Source organism: Sus scrofa, chromosome 14 (genome assembly GCF_000003025.6).
Source record: "Sus scrofa isolate TJ Tabasco breed Duroc chromosome 14, Sscrofa11.1, whole genome shotgun sequence".
NCBI classification, from domain to species: Eukaryota; Metazoa; Chordata; class Mammalia; order Artiodactyla; family Suidae; genus Sus; species Sus scrofa.
Genome location: NC_010456.5, coordinates 40,867,683 through 40,888,500, shown reverse-complemented (window position 1 = coordinate 40,888,500; position 20,818 = coordinate 40,867,683). Strand labels below are relative to the sequence as shown.

Genomic DNA, 20,818 nt, shown 5'->3' with positions numbered 1-20,818 from the left:
GATTCTGGCTTCCTTGCCTGGCCTCAGAGATTCAGCAGAGCAAGGAAAACAGGTGGGGGATGTGTATGTGTGTCTGTGTGTGTGCACGCACATGCGCACGTGCCAGCCCCACCCCTCCTTGGTCCCCAGGCCCAACCCCAGCTGGGTGATGTGTGGACAAGCAAGAAGTTTCCAACCTGTTCCTCACTTGCTTTATTAAAAGTTAAATAAATGTGCAGGCTTGCCTTTAGCTGGCTGCAAGCTGCAGGGGCGCTAGTCTTCCCCAGCCCCCTCCTCAAGGTGGAGGAGGTCCATGAGGGCCCTGTGATCTGCAGCAGCCCTGGGGAAGGGTCAAGTGAGCCCTGGATCGACATGGCTGCCTTGTCCCTCAGGGCCTCAGGCAGGTCTTCAGTGGGCTGTGAACCATCTGGGCCTCTCCCCCTCCCCTCACCAGCCAGGCCCCAAGCTTCCAGATGGCAGCCTCTCCACCAGCCTCACCTCTCTTCTCCCCTCTGGGCTCAGCTTTGCCAGCTGCTTTGGCCTTACTGCCTTCTGAGCTCAGCATCTTCTCCCCCAAACCAGGAAAGGGCCTGCTGCCCCACGACTCAACCTGGCACCAAGTGCAGAATCACGAGCCTCCCACAGGAGCAAGGACAACGTCTAGCCCTCAGGGGAGCTTTCCAGTAGAGGCAAGATGCCAGGCTGGCATCAGGAAGTTTGCTCAGGACACGGGAAGCTGGAGAGGCCTGCCCGCCCCAGGCCCTGGTGCAGAGTAGTCACCCAGGCAATGCTGATCTGAATGGGGGGACAGGTAGGTTGAAATGCACGTGCAGGTTAATAACAGGAAGGGGGGCTGGGTGGAGTGGCCCAGTCAGGGCATAGGTGACAGAATGGGGCCATGTTGATCTGTGGCCTCTCTCCTAGGCACACAGGCCTGTATCCTGAGAAGTAGGGTGCCAGTGCTCTCCACAGGCCCAGGCTGGGGGTCCCCAAGTCCACAGGCTGCCCCTTTCTCTTCCAAGTGACAACGTTTACCCTCAGCATCAGGGACAGTCCCTCCAGAGTCCTGCCAGGAGCAGGCTCTGCTTCCCAGCTCTCCATAATCCCCTCTTGGACACTGAAGCAGCCCTCTTCGGGTTGGGGCACCTCAGAAACCCTCCCTTTCTGAAGCCAACAACCGGGTAGGGACTGAGGCACAGTTTTCCCGGGAAGAGCAGCAGCCCAGAGGCAGTGAAAGTTTGTAGCCTCAGATGTTCTCGTCGTCACTCCTCAAAAAGGCTGTGTAGGCTTCAGGGCCCAGCCCCTTGGAAGCAGTTGCCATGGTTACTGGGAGGATGAGGCCATCTGCGTGGAGATGAAGGTCTCGATGACACTGTGGTTGGATGGCAGCAGGTGGCTGTGACCGTTGGTGGAGTCGGAGCTCTGGTACAGCACCAGGCTGCTGGAGGACACTGCAGGGACAGTGAAGCTGCCGGCTGCCCGCCTTGACCATTATGTCCCCTCCCCACTCACCATCCCTGAGGGGACCTGGGATGGGAAAGTGGGGACTGACTACCTCCTGAATCTTAGCAGGTAACCGGAACCCTAAAATCAAACCCCTACCCCTGGGTCTTGTCAACCTCTGGCCAGGCTCCAGGGCGCCCCAGGGAGTGGCCTCAGCACATTTTAGTGGGAACTTCTGTGTGTCAGTTTGGCTTCCTTTTAGTACCCAGTTCTTGAGCCCAACACCAATCCAAGTGTTGCTGTGAGGGCATTTCATAGGTGTGGTTAACACCCAAATCCGTTGCCGTTAAGTAAAGAAGATTTCCCTCAATAATGTGGGTGGGCCTCATCTGGTCAGTTGAAGGCCTTAGGAACAATAGCTGAGGTTTCCCAGAGAAGGGATCCTGCCTCAAGACCACAGCATTGCCTCCTGCTCTGTGGCTTTCACACTTGCCAGCTGCCCCCCGGTCCTGTGAGCCAATTCCTTAAACATATGTATATGTTTGTGTGTGTGTGTATGTGTGTATGTTCCTGTTGGTTCTGCATCTTAGGAGAACCGGGATTAATTCAGATGGTTAAGAGAATAAATGGGCTTTGAGTTTGGACCTGGGTTCAGGTCCTGGCCCCACCACCTAGTAGCTGTCAGAAGCAAGGCCAAGCCCCTCCTTGAGTGCTTTGTCATCTGTAAAACGGAGGCAATGACACCTGACAGGTAAAGCATGGAGCCCTTGGTGACTGTCCCTGCTGCCATCAGGGCTGGATGGAGGACCCTGAGGCTCACACTTAGCAAGTGGCTGCCCCAGGCCCCAAAGTGCCTGCTCTTCACTGTGACATCGTGGGCTGCAGACTCGGGTTGGGCTGGAGAGCCCACACCCTGTGGTTGCCACAGGGGAACAGGAGTCCTTCTCAATTTGCAAGAGAAGCCAGAAATCTGTGACAGCTCTTGTTTTTTAAATGTTCGCAATGAATTTAAAAAATGCTAAACCCTAAACCATTTGTGTCACTTCTGGCCCCCAGCAAGCCCGTTCTGGCCTCATGATTACCCGCTATTACCTCTTCTGGTTATCTTTTTCATCAGCTGAGCCTAATAGAAGTTACTGTGAGACCCATTTCCTGTGGTTTCACACCCCACTTGGCTCACTTTGGGGGAGCACAGGTGCCCCTTCTCATTTACCCCCCTCTGCTGGGCATACCTTGCTCCCCAGCTTTGGGGACATCAGGGAAGGGGGCCAAGGAAAGGTTGCTCACCAGTGGGGCTGGCACTGAGCCTATGGGCGGGCTGCAGGTGCTGGATGCCAGCAGGGTCCTGGCTGGGGATGTGGATGGTGGTGGCCTGAGATGCCGGCGTGTGAAGCCCAGACTCGCTGGAGGCCTCAGTATCCGAGGTGAAGACCTGGTGGAAAGGCAGCCTCCTGAGCCCTCCTGGTTGTGCCCTGGGGCAGGGCCCGGGGAGGGGCTGGGGCAAGCCTGGGCCTTACCTGCTTGGTGGGCGTGAGGCTGGCCAGGGCGCTCAGGTTGGTGGTGTCGGTGATGAGCATGGTCTGCGGAAGCAGGCCCGTGTGGGTGTACTGGGCCACCTCGGGCTTGTGGCTGTAGAGGGCTGGCCGGGAGGGGGAGGGGAGGGTATATACATGGCACCTGGGCACCCCTCCCAGGAGGGCCTCAAAGTGGGGGCTCAGGGAAAGTAGGGTGTGGGCCTGGTGAGCAGCCCTGTGGGACAGTAGTTGGGGACTCAGGGTTCATTTCCAGGTCTGGGAGCTCCAGATAGAAGAGTTGGATGCGCTCCCCAACTACAGGGGCCTGCTTTGCCTAGTCTGGTGGAGAGGAGTCTGGGGGAGTCCAGGAACCCAAACCCAGCTCCTTCACGTGGAATTACCAGGTGTGAAAGGGAACAAGAGGCACAGGTGCTGTTGTCCTAAGCACCGACCTTGGAGGGAAAGGCTGGCGCCCCCTGTTGGGGGGTGGGGGGGACAGCATATCTCTACTCCAGGACCCTCTCCACAGTGTAACCCAACCTTTCACCTGTAGTCAGTCCCCAGCCCCACAAAAACACAGATGCCAGCAGAAAAATAACACAAATCGCATGGATAAAAATCTACCCACCCAGGAGTTCTCTTTTGGCTTAGCAGGTTAATGATCCCGTGTTGTCACTGCTCTGGCTCTGGTTCCCACAGTGGCGCAGGTTTGATCCCTGGCCCAGGAACTTCTGCATCCCATCGGCTTAGCCCCCCCCCCAAAAAAAAACCTCAATGGTTTCCAAATGAGACAGCTTGAGGGGGATGGGGGAGGAGGCACTGAGGGTTTGGGAAGGAAATGCTATAAAATTTGGTTGTGATGATCGTTGTACAACTATAAATGTAATAAAATTCACTGAGTAATTTTTTTAAAAAGGATGTAATGTAAACCTATATACAGTTAAGGTTAATTGCAAATAGAGATTCACAGATCAGTGGTGGTAAAAGAGGTGCTTCCTTTGTGTTGTCTGGTTTTTTGTGCTATAGCATGTCTTTATTTTTTTTTTCTATCATAAATTCCTTGTCTAAATTTCCACTCTTTAGCCCAAGTTTGGTCTCTAGTAGAGCAAATGTACTTCCCGCTGGAGTGAAACCAAGCATGCATGAGGCTTCTAGTTTAAACCACTTTCCTAAGTTATCCTAGGGCCCCACCTAGCTCTGACCTTGGTTTTTTTATTTTTTTTATTTTTATTTTTATTTTTTTTTGTCTTTTGTTGTTGTTGTTGCTATTTCTTGGGCCGCTCCCACGGCATATGGAGGTTCCCAGGCGAGGGGTCGAATCGGAGCTGTAGCCACCGGCCTACGCCAGAGCCACAGCAACGCGGGATCCGAGCCGCGTCTGCAACCTACACCACAGCTCACGGCAACGCCGGATCGTTAACCCACTGAGCAAGGGCAGGGACCGAACCCGCAACCTCATGGTTCCTAGTCAGATTCGTTAACCACTGCGCCACGACGGGAACTCCGGACCTTGGTTTTTTTAAATTTACCTTTATTTAGCCCTTTATTACCTATATTTTTTCATGGTGTAGTGTCTTCATCTTACTAAATTGAAGGAGTGGTACTTTAAATTCAACTCACTGAACATTCGTTGATAATGTACATTGTCCTAAAACTTTTACTGTTTTGTTACTTTAGGATCAATATAGTGTATCAGTATGGAGACTTTAATACCTACTGGCTTTGGAAATTTCCTCTCTGTTTACATTAAAATACATGCAACTTGGTAAAAAAAAACAAAAAAAACAAAAAAAACAAAAACACTCATCCACCCACATTCACTCATAAATGGTGCCCTCAACCAAATACACAGATGTTCAGGTCCACAATCCCTTATCCACGATTCCAAATTCCATAAAGGTCTGAAAACCAATGAGTTTTCATCAGTTTGGCACTAGAGCTCATTTGGTGGCAAAATCTGACCTAAACCTAATGTGAGGCTATGTGGGAATTTATGTTAACTTCCTTCTTAGAATTCTACCTCGTGCTGCAGGAATCCCGGTGTTTGATGACAGGATGTCGCCCACATACACTCACACAAACCCACATGTGCACGAGTGCACACACACACACACACGGCCACACGGATTCACACACTGAAACATTCTGGCCCACAGACACTCATCCTAGCACCCGCAGAGCCCCTGTCACAGAAGCAGTCATGCTTGTACACCCACAGGCCACAGTGTCTGCTAAACAGAAGCCTTCCCCTGAGCTTATCACCAGCCATCCTCCCCCACCACCTCCCCCAGTGTGGGACCAAGGGGCGCTCACCGTGGGGACTCTGCAGCTGGGCCATGGTGGCCATGAAGGGGCTCTGGGCCACGTGGCTCTGCACGGAGGGCATGAGTGGCTGCTGGTAGGAAGGGTGCAGTGGCTGCGAGAACTGGACGGGCTGCAGGGTGGTCAGGCTGCTGCCCATGCTGTTGATGACCGGCACGCTCTGTGCCTGAGTGGAGGCCAGGCCTGGAGCAGGAGGGGCAGGAGTCGGCCAGGCCTTCTGCCACCTCCTTGGCTTCCCCAGACCCAGCCCAGACCCCAGGGGTACCATCCCTCCCTCCTGGGGCCAGTGGATTGGAGGAGGGAATGAAGTGATCAAGAGACACTCTTGCACTAAGAACTGCCACTAAGTTATAGCCCTGGCAAGTGGCTCCATCTCTCTGAGCCACTGGCTCGTTATATGGATGGGGTGGGGAGTGTGTGTGTCAAGCTAGGTTCCCTCGAACCCTTGGGTTTCACAGTAGTACACAGGCCCTGGGGCCTAACTTTCTCTACCCCTCTCTGGGCAGCTCCCTGTCTGTCTTACATATTGAGCTTCTGCATAACCATTCCTGCAAAGAGTCTTTATGGGCTTAAAAAAAAAAAAAAAAAACCTAAACTAAAACCTAGAAAACTTCAGTCCCTTTTACCCCGCTGTTTTGCCATAGCTGTTTTACCTTCTAAACTGTAAATATACACTGTATATAATTTACGTGTTAGGCTGATTGTCTGCCTCCCCACTTGGGTGACTGAGATTTTGGTCTGTTCAGTTCACTTGTGTATCACTAGACGAGCGCAGAGTGGGCCCTAATAAATACATGAATGAAGGAGTCCCAGTTTCTCTCCCAGCTCCTGGATCCTGTGGGAGCACCACACCCAGATGCCTCCCTCCTTCCCCACCAGCTTACCAATGACCAGGGTGGAGGCGCCTGTGTTGGTGAATGTGGGGCCCAGGGAGGCAGGCTCACTAGGCCCGATGGCCATGACCCCGGGAAGTGAGGCCATGATCAGGTTCTGGGGCTGCTGGTTGAGGCCTGGGGATGTCTGCTCCAAGCTGTGCAGCGCTGTCAGGGTGCTGACAGGGGGCAGGGGGCCCCCAGTGGCTGAGACCTTGGAGGGAAAGCCAGACTGAGTCAGAGTAGGGCCCCACCCTGCCTCCCTAGGGACTGCTGCAGAATCTCCCAGCCAGGGGAAGATGGGAAAGGAAAGGTCTCCCCAGGACTGAGAGGCTGGTGAGGGGACACTCACCAGCTTGGCTTCTGTGCTCAGCAGACTGTGACTGGGCTCCAGGCCTGTAGGGGACACTTGGTGCAGGGGTGCAGACACCGTCACCAAGGGACCACCACTGCTTGAGGGTACTTCTGCCCCCTCACTGGTAGCAGACTGTCCGTAGCGCACACCTGGAATGGGAACAGTGTCCAACCTCAGCACCCTGCTTCCCTGCTAACCTCCATGGCCCCTATCCCTCCAAAACATATTGGTTTGCTCAGGACCCTTACTCCATCTTTTCTTTTCTTTCTTTCTCCCTCCCTCTCTCTCTCTTTCTTTTTCTTTTTTTTGTCTTTTAGGGCAACTCCTGCATCATATGGAAGGTCCCAGGGTAAGGGAGCTCTAGCTGCTGGCCTATACCACAGCCACAGCAACACCAGATCTGAGCCGTGTCTGTGACCTGCACCACAACTCATGGCAGCACTGGATCCTTAACCTACTGAGCGAGGCTGGGGATCGAACCTGCATCTTCATGGATACTAGTCAGATTTGTTACCACTGAGCCACGATGGGAATTCCTATGTCCCATCTTTCTTTATGCAGCCAGAAAACTTTGCTTGAGGGTCCACTTCCTGCCAGGCCCTGTGCTGGCTGCTTCCAACTCCCTGAACACAAGGGCCACATTGTATTAGCCCTGTTGCCCCTGCCACCCAAGGCTATACTTGACATGCAGTAGGTGCTCAACGAAAGACAGTTGAGCCAAACCAAATCGCAACTAGTGAAATGTAACTGCCTCAAACTGAGTTGAATAAAATGACCTGAAATTTGTTGAAGGAAACCAAATATAGTTGAATCAAATCTGAAATGAATTAATCGAGTTGAATTGAATCAAATAGAATTGGATTAAAACTGAAGTGAGCTGTATACAAAATTAACTAAATTTATTTGAAATGCATTTAGTTAAACTGAATTTAAAAAAACCTGAATGATTGGGAATTGGATTGGATCCAACTGTACCAAATTTAAATGAACTAAATTGGATTATAACAAGTTGCACTGAATTGAATTGAACTGAGCTGAAATGAATTGAGTCAAGTTGATCTGAAATGAATTGAAGTAACCAAACTCAAGTGGTGTTGGGGGAGTTCCCGTTGTGGCTGAGAGATAACAAATCTTATTAGTATCCATGAGGACGCAGGTTTGATCCCTGGCCTCTCTCAGTGGGTTAAGAATCCAGCATTGCTGTGGGCTGTGATGTAGGTCACAGATGAGGCTCTGATCTGGTGTTGTTGTGGCTGTGGCATAGGCTGGCGGCTACAGCTCCCATTAGACCCCTAGCCTGGGAACTTCCACATGCTGCATGTGTGGTCCTAAAAAGACCAAAAAAAAAAAAAAAAAAGAGTTGGAGTGAATATGGAATGGGTAGAGCTGATGATCAATGGAGTGGAGAAAGCCAGGAGGCGTGGGTGGCTGCTGCCAATGAGGTGGTGCTCCCCAACTCTCCCACCTACCCTCAGAGTCCCTCTAACCACTGTCCAGTCCCCCTGCCCACATGGCACTCACCGTGGACCTTACTGGGGGAGAGGGCGGTTGGGGGCAGACCAGGAGAGCTGTGGGCAGGCAGTGCAGGGCCCGGACCTGGCCCCGGTGGTGGCCCACTGTACGTGTCCATGGCCAACTTGTGCCGAAATGCTTCTTCCTTGCGCCGATTGGCAAACCAGTTGTAGACGCGCACCTCCGTGACGAGGTTGGAGCCCAGCCCCTGTGCCTGTGATGGTGACACCCCCCTCTGGATGCACTCCGCCCTGCAGGAATGGCCACTTGTGAGCCTCCAGGCCAGGCACAGAAGAACCCTCTCCTTGGAGGTGGGGGGAGGGTTCTGAGAATGAGAGATCTACCTGAGTGTTTGAGGTTGGCAGACTCAGTTTCAATCTCAGTCTGCTGTGTGACCTTGAGCAAGTGACTTAGCCTCTCTTAGTCTCTTCAGGGAGTGGGCACAATAAACATAGGGTTGTAGTGAGGATGAGGGAGTCGAGCAGCCACTCAAAGGTTGTTTGGGTCAGTGGGGTGGGGGGGCACCAGAAATGGAGCTGGGTTTCAGACACTCAGCCCAGGAGCTGAGAACTCCTGGGCCAACAGCAGGAGCTTTCAAAACCTGGGGAGCCTCCCTCAGCACCCAAAGCCCCTCTCCCCTTCCCCAGCCTTTCCCCAGCCCTGACCAAACAGCCCTTCTGACTGCTGGCCATTCTACCTGTTGCACTCCTCCACCAACGCCTCCCGCTCCTCCTTGCTGGGGTTCTTCTGCCTCTCGTAGGCCTGGAAGAGGATCTGCTGGGATGCTGGGCCCCATTTGAAACGGTTTCTCCGCCCCTTCTTGGTTGGTAGCTCATCGCCCGTGGGCTCTTCAATCAACCCACCCTGCCCTGCGTGAGTGAACTCTGTGGGCACAGAGAGCCATGAGCAGGACATCGGCCAATCCCATCAGTTCACCTGACCATGTCCCTGATTCTCCTTCTCAGGGTGCTGAGCCAGAGGAGCTTGCAGCTAGAACTTAGAAATCATCTCATCCAGTGACAATAAGCACACAGCACACGCACCACCCCTTTCCTCACCTGTGTCCAAGGCAGACATTATTCATCAACCCCTGCACACTTTTCTCCTGAGCCAAGATGTAATCTCACAATCCTCAAAACAAGGCTCCAGGTAAGCAGCAGCATTTGTTTACATTTGACGCACATGCCATCCCATTTTACAGAGAAGGAGGCTGAGGTTCAGGGAAGTTAAATGTTTTTCCAAACTAGCACAGTAGAACAGAAACTTGAATTCTATCTCCTACGTACATTCAGGGATATTTTCAACCTTCCAAATTTGAAAATTAAGATTCAAGTGCAAGTACTAGCCAGGGGAAAAGTGACCCAGCCACTTGTGGTTGGTCCTCAGGCAGGAGGCGAATTAATGACACCTCCAAACTGAACAGCTAGCAACCCTTCAAAGAGCCAGGGAAACATATATATTATATACAGCTAGGCATTCCCGTTGTGGCTTAGTGGTTAACAAATCCTACTAGGAACCATGAGGTTGCGAGTTCAATCCCTGGCCTCACTCAGTGGGATAAGGATTTGGCATTCCTGTGAACTGTGGTGTAGGTCACAGACGTGACTTGCATCCCACGTTGCTGGGGCTGTGGTGTAGGCCACAGGCTACAGCTCCGATCAGACCCTAGCCTGGGAACCTCCATATGCCAAGGGAGAAAAGACAAAAAAAAAAAAGACAAAAAGAAAAGAAAAAGAAAACTACATATGTGCATACAGTGTCCCTGAAGGATGCATATGAGGCTGGGAATGCCAGTGGCTGCTCTGGGAGAAGGGCACCTAATTTTTACTGTAAAAGCTTTATTTTTTCTGTTTTTTTAAAACTGTGTATTGCTCTTTTTTTTTTTTTTTTTTTTTTTTTTTTTGCCTTTTAGGGCCACACTTGCGGCATATGGGTTTCTCAGGCTAGGGATCAAATCGGAGCTACAAGCTGCTGGCCTATACCACAGCTACAGCAACACCAGACCTGAGCCACATCTGCAACTTACACCACAGCTCATGGCAATGCTGGATCCTTAACCCACTGAGCGAGGCCAGGGATCAAACCCACATCCTCATGGTTCCTAGTCAGATTTGTTTCCGCTGCACTACAACAGGAACTCCTGTTTTGTTTTTTTAAAAACACGGATAATTGGAATTCCCATTGTGGCTCAGTGGAAACAAATCTGACTAACATCCATGAGGACACAGGTTCTGGTTCCCAGGCTAGGGGTCCAATCAGAGCTGTAGCTGCTGGCCTACATCACAGCTACAGCAACACCAGATCTGACCTGTGTTTGAGACCTGCACCACAGCTCACAGCAATGCAGACAGGATCCTTGACCCACTGAGCAAGGCCAAAGATCAAACCCGAATCCTCATGGATACTAGTCAGTTTCGTTACTGCTGAGCCACGATGGGAACTCCCTTGCTATTCCTTCTGCCTGAAACACCCTTCCCTGTACCTTCATGGGTCAAAATTCAACTCACACTTTAAGACTTGGTCAAAAGGTCATGCTTCTAGTGGGATCCTTTCTGAGCCCCTCCCTCCCTGAGGCAGAGGAGATTATTCTCTCCTTCTCACCAGCTCAACACTTCGAAATACTTTCCATAGTGCCCTGCACTGGGCCTGACACATGGTGAGTGCTCCTTACACTCTAGCTTCTGTTCTTGTGGTTGTTACCTTATAATACAGGTCTCACTGCATCATAATGATTTTTTCTCCTACTTCCCCCTCTAAAGAGGGAGCTCTTAGAAGGTAGGTGCCCAGTTCATCCATCTTTGTGTTTTTGTTTGTTTTTTCTTTTTCTTTTTTGGCTTCCCCGCAGCATATGGTGTTCCTGGGCCAGGGATCCGATCCAAGCCACAGTTAGTTGTGTCCTAAGCCACAGCTGCAACAACATCAGATCCTTAACCCACTGTACCAAGTCCAGAATCGAACCTGTGTCCCAGCAGTCCTAAGACACCACCGATCCTGTTGTGCCACAGGGGGAGCTCCAGTTCATGCATCTCTGGATGCCCAGGACCTCCCACCTCTTCCCCTCCTCCAGATGGCCTGGCACAGAATATAACCTCCTCTTAGTCTGTCTGTCCAGGAAGGGGGTGGTGAGGCTTCCAGCCCCCACTCCACCCCCTGAGCTGCAGGGAGTCCCAGGCCCCGCTGGGAAGACGGGGCTGCAGTCGGTCATTACTTACGCTGGGCCACCTCTCGCTGCTTGCGGACGTACCAGGTGTACAGGGCGGCTCGCTTCTGCGTCTTCATGGGGGTGCCCTTGTTGAGGTGCTGGGACAGGTGGGACTGGTTGAGGCCAGTGGTGTCGACCACCTCCCGCTGTGGGATGTTGTGCTGCTGCAGGTAGGACTTGACCATCTTGGCCACGCGCCACGGGTCCTCCCTGCAGGGAGGGTGAGGACGGGGCCTGCTCAGCCAGGGTGCCCAGTGGGCAGGGCGGGGGTCCTAGGCGCTGGAGCCCTGTCCCCCAGGGAGTGGGGATGGTGGATGGAAGCAAGCGTGGAGCCTGGGAGCCTGCACCCCGACTCAGGGACAGGGAGGTAAGGACACTCACGTCAGAGCACAAGGACTGGGGACAGAGACATGGCAGACATGTGGCCACAGTTCCCAGTCAGATCCACACAGACCTGGGAACAGATAAAGGTTTAGCAACATGGGGGAGTTCCCATTGAAGCTGACTAGTATCCATGAGAATTCGGGTTCGATCCCTGGCCTCGCTCAATGGGCTAAGGACCCAGCGTTATCATGAGCTCTGGTGTAGGTCACAGATGAGGCTTGGATCCTGTGTTACTCTGGCTGTGGCGTACGTAGGCCAGCAGCCACAGCTCCAACTCAACCCCTAGCCTGGGAATTCCATATACTACAGGCGTGACCCCAAAAAGACAAAAAAAAAAGGTTTGGCAACACAGACACATGGACACATGTGGTCATAAGCAGAGGACCCCTGGAGGTTGCACAAGTCAGATGGGGAGGGTCCTCACCTTTGTGCTGCCATTAAAGACCTCTCCTCATTCTACCCAGAAGTGTTATTTGTGGCTGTATCTTATCCTCTATGAGAGGCTATAAACACCTGGAGGGCAGAAACTGTCTGGTTCTCAGCACCTAAAATAGGCCTAACATAGAGTATGCCCTTGATGTATGCACGAATGAGTGAGCAGATGTGTGTGTGTGTGTGTGTGTGTATGGATAGATGGAGGGATCGATGGGTAGTGGGATGGTCAATGGATTGATGGTGGATGGTGGCTGAGAGGATGAATGGATGGATGGATAAATGGGATGGTTGATGGGTAGATGGTAGATGAATGGATAGATGGATGGATAGGTGGATGGGTGGGTAGATGGATGGGTGAGAGAGATCTACTGGAAAAAAAAACAAAACAATTGGGTCTGAAAACAAGGAGATAAACATGATTCTCCCACTTCATAGCCAAGGCCCCTGAGGCTAAAAGTATTTGAGTCACTTGTATCTCTTGCCCAAGGTCACGGAGTCAGCCCAGCAGAGTCCCATCCCAGCAGAAGGGATTCAGTTCTAAGTCAGCCTATCAGGTAAAATACACATAGCGTCAAAATGCTTCCTGAGGAGTTCCTGTTGTGGCTGAGAGGCAACAGACCCAACTAATATCCATGAGGATGCAGGTTGGATACCTGGCCTGTTATCATGAGCTGTGATGTAGGTTATGGACGCAGCTCAATCCGATGTGGCTGTGGCGTAGCCTGGCAACTGCAGCACTGATTCAACCCCTGGAAACTTCCATATGCTGTGGGTGCAGCCCCCTCCCAAAAAAGACAAAACAAACAATCAAACAAAAAAAAAACCAAACAAGGAGTTCCTGTCATGGCTCAGTGGTTAACAAATCTGACTAGGAACTATGATGTTGCAGGTTCGATCCCTGACCTTGCTCAGTAGGTTAAGGATCTGGCGTTGCCGTGAGCTTCAGTGTGGGTCACAGATGCGGCTCAGATCCTGCGTTGCTGTGGCTCTGGTGCAGGCCGGTGGCTACAGCTCTGATTCAACCCCTAGCCTGGGAACCTCCATATGCCGTGGGAGCGGCCCAAGAAATGGCAAAAAGACAAAACAAAACAAAACAAAAAAAAAGGCTTCCTGAAAATCTGCACTGAACCCTAGACTGTGGTATGATCAGTCTCCCCCGAACACTGTGGCAGGTGGCTAGTTCCTTAGCAGAGTCCCAGGTGAAGGGCTATATGCTGACCTTCTGAAGTTTTGTTGTAAGAAAAAAATGTGCGCATTTGAGCACAGAATTGCACTCTGTGGGCTCAGGTTCTCTCGCTGGAGGGATTCAAGGGGACCTGAGACCACCTGTGACTCACATTCCTGTCCCCTGCTCACTGTAGGGAATCAGGGGTCAGGTTGCCTGTACGATGTACGTTCTCTCTCTCCCTCTCCTGTTCTGTGTCAGCCCTTCTCTCTTCCCTTCTTCCTGTCCTGAGCTTCTATTACAAAGATGTGTCAGATGCAACAGGACCGAAAAAGGCAGAACTGGGATTTGAACCGAGATCTGTGCAATCCTGAATCTTTGTTCCCACCTAGAGGCAGCAATTTGCTTCTTAAATCGAAGTCTTCCCATACTGGCACCTGTGACAAAGGGCGTGTGTGGGAGGTGATTCATTGCTGAGTCGCTTGCCACAGCCAAAGACTGGAGACAACCTAGGTGTCCAGCAAAAGGATGCTGATTAACCCAGTCGTGGTGCCTCCATGCAAGGCAGCCCAGAAAACCTGCTGAGAAAGCTCTGTACGAGCCCAGATGGAACAGTTTGTCTGTTAGGTCCGCTGTGCTGTTTGTGTAAAATTTAAAGTGGGATAAAAGATTTCTACATATTTGCTTGTGTTGGCTGAAATACCAGAAGGGTGCAGAATGAATTAGAATCACTTATTATATTTCCAGTATATTTGTGGGAGTAGGTGAGTCTCACGTCCTACTACTCCGCATCTTCCCAGGTCCCAGAAGCGCTGATTGGATGCTGGGGGAGAGCATGAGAGAGATGGTTTTCTCTGTTACTCTTCCGTACTTTGTAAATTATGTCATATAATATCATTAACATACTATATATGCATATACAATGTTTAAAACTGATGTTTTTTTTTAAGGCCGCACCAGCGGCATGTGGACATTCCCAGGCTAGTAGGGGTCAAATCAGAGCTGTAGCTGCCGGCCTACACCACAGCCACAGCAATTCGGGATCCGAGCCATGTCTGTGACCTACATCACAGCTCATGGCAATGCCGGATCCTTAACCCACTGAGCGAGGCCTGGGATCAAACCCACATTTTAATGGATACTAACTAGTTGGGTTTGTTACTGCTGAGACACAACGGGAACTCCAAAACTGGAGATATTATTATTTTTAAAACCTAAAACCAAATAATCCCACCCAGTCAGCACTCCGAAGCCTACCCCACGCTGCCTTCTCCCCTGGCCCTTCTTTCCTTCTTCAGAGAACCAGCTTCACTGGCCCCATTGGCAATGCCCTTCTGAGACATGAGGGCACAGAGCCTTTCATCATCCTTGGCCCTCTGACTTCCTCCTTTTTATCAGCAGTTTCCATACAGGGAGGGAGGAAGGAAGGTGGGGACAGGTATAGTTAAAACAATCAGCAGTTGGTCCAGCAAAGTCCCATTTGTGTAAAAATGAGAGCTGTGAGAGTTCATGTGTCTTGAGTATTTATGCTGAGCCAGGCACTGTGCTCAGAGCTGGTCGTTGAAATCTTGCAATGACCCTTGGAAGTAGGTACTGCCTGTATGCCCATTTCACGGGTGAGAAAGCTGAGGCTCAGGAAGCTGAGTGCTTGTCCAAGATGACCTCGCTGGGACTCAAGAATATTTCACTTTTCCCAGGGCTCTTTCTGAGCCTCTGTCTCCCTGCTTTCAGGGCTCCCAGAACCTTCTCCTTGCCACCTCCCTTGCTCCCCTGGTGCCAGTTAGAGCTAGGAGGGAAGGGTAGGACAAAGTCCAGCCTTGTGCTCCCTGGCAAACATGTTTATCTGATTCTGGGGCTGGGCTGCCCCACGGCCTCCCTGCTCCCTCCCCCCAACACAGTCATCGCCCTCCTGAGAGAGCCACCTCCCTCTGCTTCTTCTCCAGAGAGAAGCTGCCCAGCCTTCCTTCACCAGGGCCTCTCCTGGCTCAGACTAAAGATTTACTACCTGTCCCAGTCCATCTGACCCCATGTGTCTATGTCTATCTTTATTTCTCTCACTCTCTCCTTCTGTCTCTGCCTCTCTATTTTCTGCTCTTTCTCCTACCCACCCCCCAACACACAGACATACACACGACAGACAGACAGACAGACATGGGCACACACACACAGAGTCTCGAAGAACCTGGCTTTTTTTCAGGACAGTTTCCCCAACTCAGAGCTAAGAGGCCAGGTCTCCAGGCATCTCATGCTTTCACTCTAATAGATTGAGAGTGAAACTAATCTGGGTTCGGATCCCGCCACTGCGACCTCGAACCTGGTGCGTGCACCCCCCAACTCCTCCCCTGTAACGTGGCCATAAATCCATGCCTGCCCGCCAGTGCTGTTGGGAGCACTGAATGCGTTTCTAATAGGAGTGAAACGCTGAGGCTAGCGCCTGGCACAGAATATGTGCTCAGTAAGTGGAAAAGTAAGGTTATCACTCTCATCAGCCATGTGGTCCTGAACCCCTGGTCCCCCCAGCAGAGAGAAGAGGGCCCAGGAGAGGGGAAGATCTGTCCACATCTCCTTCCTCCCCTGTTCTGGGGTCAATCAGAGGTTCAAGTCTTGGGGCCTTTTGCTCACTAGCCCACGGGGTTTCAGTGGGTCCAAAGCTGCGGAGCTGAGAGACCAGCCCAAAGGGCCACTCCTCTGGAGGGGGCCCAAGTTCTCAGGGTGAATTTCAGGTCAGCCACTCAATCTCCGGGTGGCCCTGGGAAGTTGCTTAACTTCTGTGTGCCTCAGTTTCCTCAACTCTGATATGGGGCTAATAACATTTCCTAGGTTGTCAGGAGGAGAAAGGAGTTTATGCCTTTGTAAGCCCTGTGTAAGCCCCAGAGCACTGCATGGAAGTGAGGTGATTGTCATGTTCCCAGCAAGACTGACAGGGTAAAGAGGGAGATGAAAGTATCAAAGACCAGCACGCAACCTCAGGGACCTAGGTCCAAGTCCTGGCCTTACTGCTTTGCAGAAGTTATCTTGGGCAGGTCTCTCTGAGCCTCACTTAGCTCATCTGTAAAATGGGATCACCGGCCACAGCAACCATTTGCTGCTCTTAGGTGTTATAACCCCATACATAAGCGTTATCATCAGCGCCACCTTGCAGAGAACACTGGGGTTCAGAAAAATGAAATCATCTGCCTGAGCTAGAATGGGCAGAGCTAAGGTTTGAGCCCAGGCAGGCTGGCCTCATCAGGGGTGTCAGATTGTCCCCCCTTGGCCACTGTCTTCCTGGGTCTCAATGCCTTGTCACTGCGCAATAGAGAGTGTCAGAGACCTTCAAGATTAGGGTTTGAGCTACTCAAGGACTGGAGGCCCTGGGTACAGGTTCCTCCCTTGGCCATAGCAGCAGATGTCCCCAGAGCCTCAGGGAAACCTAGTCATGCATTCATTCATGCCCCATGTCAGCCACAGGGCTGGATATCAGATGTATGATTGGTGAACAGGGCTCTGAAAGAGCTTCTGTTGTCATGGCAGGAGATGAAAAACAAAGAAGATAAATAATGATCTTTTTATTTATTTTATCATTTAAACTTATCCTAAATAATGATTAAGTTTCAGGAGAAAGTCAATGAAAGCGGTGGAGGAGGGAGTGACTGGGGGGGACTTAATTTCAGAAGGGTGGTCAGGGAGGGCCTCCCTGAGGAGGTGCTATTTGAGCAGAAAGAGAAGAAGGAGTTGGCCCTGAGAAGAGCTGGAAAGAGGGCTCCAGGCAGAAGGCACAGCATGTGCAAAGGCCCTGAGGTGGGGATCAGCAAAGTCAGTGTAGTGTAACTGGAGGGAAGGGAGGGAGAGAGGGAGAGAGGTCCCTTAGGAAGAGGGCAGGGAACCAGGGCAGGGAGTTGGAATTTTACTCATTGTCCAGGAAGGGAAATGGAGGCAGAAGGAGAAGAAGAGACTTGCCCAAGGTCACACTTAGTCACACTTGGCTTCCAGGGGAAGTTCTGCCTCTTCACCATCCTTTCCAGCCTCAACCTCTCTCTCTGCCCAGGTCTTCATGGGGGGTTGCCCACCCTTCTCCAGCCTATGCCCTGAGGCTTGAGGCCCCACTTTCCCCCCTCAGGGCGTTTTCAGGTCCCTTTTGTTACCTGAACAATAAGTAACCCAGGTAGTTAGTTATAAACTCCACAGGAACAAGGAGCTGGTTGATAATTTATAGCAACATCTCAAATTTAAATGGAAAGTAAATAGCATGCTGTTAGCATTAAAGAAAACCCGATGGGGTGGGAGGGAAGCACTCCAGCCTCCTCACAGCTTGGGGCACCTCGCTCTCTCCCCAGCCCCTTCTCCCAGCTGCCTGTGAGCCCCTCTCCCCTCCTGGCTCTTCGCTCCATGCTGCTTCTCCAGGTCTCTCTCTCCATCTCTTCCTCCAGGTGTCCCCTCTCCCTCAGCTTCCAGGTCTCTGCTGGTCCCCAGGGAGCACTTTGACCCCTGCTCCCCACTCAGGACCTGTGGATCAAGACTTCCCCCCACCCACCGTCTCACCAAAGGGGCTGCTGACCAAGAGGCCCCACCCAGCCAGGTAAGGCCTTTGGCACCCCCTGCCCCCACTCCCCACCGAAAGCCCCTCATCCCATCTGGGGCCCTGAGCAGGTCTGGCCCAGCTCCACCCTGGGTCGGCTGATGCCTGACTTTTTGCCCCTCCCCTGCAGCCGACAGGGCCCTTTGCCCTCGTCTTCCTGCCAAGTCAGGGGGCCCTGGCTGCTCCCCTGCCCCCTGCCCGGGCCTACACAAGGCCTGGCAGACCCAGAGGGCCCCTTGAGGTGGGGATCCAGCCCTCCCCCACCCCAAGCTGGGATCAGGACCTTGGACAGAAAAGAGATGGCCCCTGGGACTCTTTCTCAGACCCCTCAGCCACCCCCTCAGCTGGCCCCTTGCCCCCCGGCACAGCCATTGAGGGCATCAAAGAGGGTGGGGTGGAGTCTGAGGTGGGTGGCCTTAGTCAAGCTACTTCCCCGCTCTGAGCCTCAGTTCCCCTGGTCTGTGAAGCAGTGATCCCTGGCTTCCTCCGGAGTTCATCTCAACACTGCCTGAAATTACACATGAGAAACCTCCACAGGGCTTCTGCCCAGCCCTTGGGGTGGAGGTTACAGAGCCTTAGAGGAGGGGCCGTCCCTGCAGCCCCCAGGCCCCCCTTCCCTCACCTCTAGCCTCCCCATCCCCCACCCCTGCTGGGTGGGAAGTCGGTTGGCTCAGGCTGCCCCAGGCCACCAGCCCTACAAGTTAATGATCACAGGCCTTATCAGAGCCTTTTGCCATTTATAAATTTATAAAACAAAAGAGAAATAATAAAGCCTGTGGGTAATTAGTAACCAGGTCAGCTCTGCTGAGGAGAGGGGAGGCATTGGGCTCAGACCCACTGAGATCTCTGGGAGCTGGGGAGCCAGCCAGGGGGTGGGCGTGCAGAGCAGGGAGGCCCCTGGTGAGGTAGGGGCCTGAGGCTGTGCTGGAAAGGGGAGCACTTCCCGCCCTGAAGAATCTGTTTCCCTCAGGTAAGAAAGACCCCAGCTCTCCTGGCTGAATGCTTGAGTTCTGGGGAGGCCAGGGGAGCCCCCAAAAACCCTATCCTGGGCTCCCCCTCCCCAGTGCTGCGTCCTGGTGCCTAGCAGGGGAGTTAGGGTTTGGGGAATAGAAATGGTCATGATGGCTAAAAATAACCCCTCTCCCCACATTTGTCCGGGCCCTTGAATCATGGACTCTCCTGCTCTGTCCCTGTCTCAGAGCTCCCCTGCAGCATGATCCGGGCGGAACGCCTTAGCTCATGGGGACTCAGGACCCTGCCGAGAGCAGGGAAGGGGACGGAAGCCTCCAACCTCCAAGCCAGGATCCCCACCCCACCCCCTTCCAAGCTCTCGTGGGCCCTGTCCCCCTTCCCAACAATCATGCTAAAAGCCACCACTCACGGGACTCTAGACTGGGAAGGGCTGGTCAGGAGCTGAGGGTAGACCCACTGGGCTCCTTGGGAGCTGGGACAGGGCAGGGGTCCTTACTGCAGAAGGGTCTCCACCACAGCTTTCTGGTGCGCCGCCTCCTCTGGGCTGAGGTTCTCCAGCTCTTTGAGGATGGGTGGTGTGAAGTCTTCCCCATCGTCGTCCGTCTCGTCCTCGGAGCCCCTCGTCTCCCCCAGCCCATTGGGCAGCTCCGCAAGTTCTCCTCGTGCACCACCGCAGGACTCCCCCTTGTCCAGGGCACCATCTCCGGCCAGAAGGTAGGGCCCTGGCTCACCCAACGCCTGGATCAGCGCCTCTTTGCTCAGGCCCGACTCGAGCAGGGCCGCCAGGAGCTCCGTCTGGAGCTGGCTCAGCTTGGAGACCATGGCTCCACTAGCGCTGGGCCACGCGGCCCCAGGACTGCGAGCCGCCGCCTCCCCCACCGCGTGGGCTGGCCGGCCAGCAGGCAGGCCCCAACCAGGCTCCTTACACCTGCTGCCCCCCAAAACCCCACTAGCCAAGCCCTGTGGGCACCCCCAACCCCCAACCCTGGCCCCAGTGGCCAGTGAATCAGGGCCCCTGCCCGCTCTGTTTACATTGGAGCTGGGGAAATTCTCCAAGGTTCATATTTATCCGTGTGCTTAGCGAAGGGACTGAACTTTGGACTTCACCCTGCAAAATGCAGGCCTCATGGCAGCGCAGAGGGACAGAGAGCTGTGGCCTTCAACGGGAATGGGCAGAGCGGAGGGTGGGGGAGGTGGTGGTGGGGGGCCCGGGGCAGCTGAGACGGAAGTGTGGGGAGCCAGGGAGGCCTCTGGGTGACCAGCATCTGTCCTGCCCCCAAGGACCTCATAGGGATCAGGCTGAGGCAGGAGAGCAAAAACAGCAGGTTTCCCTTGGGAACAGAAGCAGCAGGGAGTTCTAGGCCAGTGGACCAGCCCTCCTCAAGGGCAGGCTGATCACATCCATGTGATCCCTCCCACCTTCTCCTGCCAGCCCCCGCGCCAGGCCCCCCAGGAAGAAAAATATGTTGACTTAAGTGCCATGGGCTGGGTCTGTAATGTGTGTCACTACCCCAGTGCAGGCCCCTAACAGCTGTGAGCAGGTATGGGGATTGTGCCCATTTCTCAGAGGAGGAAACGGAGGCTCTGAGAGGGTGAGCAACTTGCCCAAAGTCACACAGCCAGAAGGGACAAGAGTTAAGGAGTAGGAGTAGGGTGAGACCAGTCAAGCAGTTGGCGCAGGCGCAAATTTTAAGGGAACACCAGAAAACCCAGCAAATCAAGATAAAAAAATATTTTAAAACAATATAGTAAACATTCAAAATTAAGGCAAAACTGGAGTTCTCATCGTGGTGCAGTGGAAACGAATCTGACTAGGAACCATGAGGTTGCGGGTTCGATCTCTGGCCTTGCTCAGTGGGTTAAGGATCCGGCGTTGCCGTGAGCTGTGGTGTAGATCGCAGACATGGCTCGGATCTGGCGTTGCTGTGGCTGTGGCACAGGCTGGCAGCAACAGCTCCGATTAGACCCCTAGCCTGGGAACCTCCATGTGCTGCGAGTGTGGCCCCCAAAAGCCAAAAACAACAACAAAATTAAGGTAAAACCCAAGGATTCAAAAGTCCACACTAAAACTTACACATGAATGTTCACAACAGTGTTATTCAAAA

The 20,818-nt window shown here is 52.9% G+C and overlaps 2 protein-coding genes across 3 annotated transcripts in view; one reads left to right on the top strand and one right to left on the bottom strand.

The window, feature by feature from the left end:
* On the bottom strand, window positions 179-19,682 carry HNF1A (HNF1 homeobox A). Its single transcript, NM_001032388.1, is given in 10 exon segments — window positions 179-1,430; window positions 2,710-2,854; window positions 2,940-3,061; window positions 5,250-5,441; window positions 6,143-6,344; window positions 6,483-6,634; window positions 8,007-8,248; window positions 8,695-8,881; window positions 11,210-11,409; window positions 19,210-19,682. Coding segments are annotated over 10 exon segments (1,896 nt in total). The 5' UTR covers window positions 19,536-19,682; the 3' UTR covers window positions 179-1,302.
* The window catches only part of SPPL3 (signal peptide peptidase like 3), a 170,358-nt gene continuing 167,752 nt past the window's right edge, over window positions 18,213-20,818 (top strand). The window contains exon 1 of one of the 2 annotated variants that reach the window (XM_021072705.1): window positions 18,213-18,711. The gene's annotated coding sequence lies outside the window, so the exon portion shown is untranslated. Of the gene's footprint in view, window positions 18,712-19,342; window positions 19,428-20,818 lie in introns of those variants that run through there. The other variant, XM_021072704.1, reaches the window with a different exon arrangement.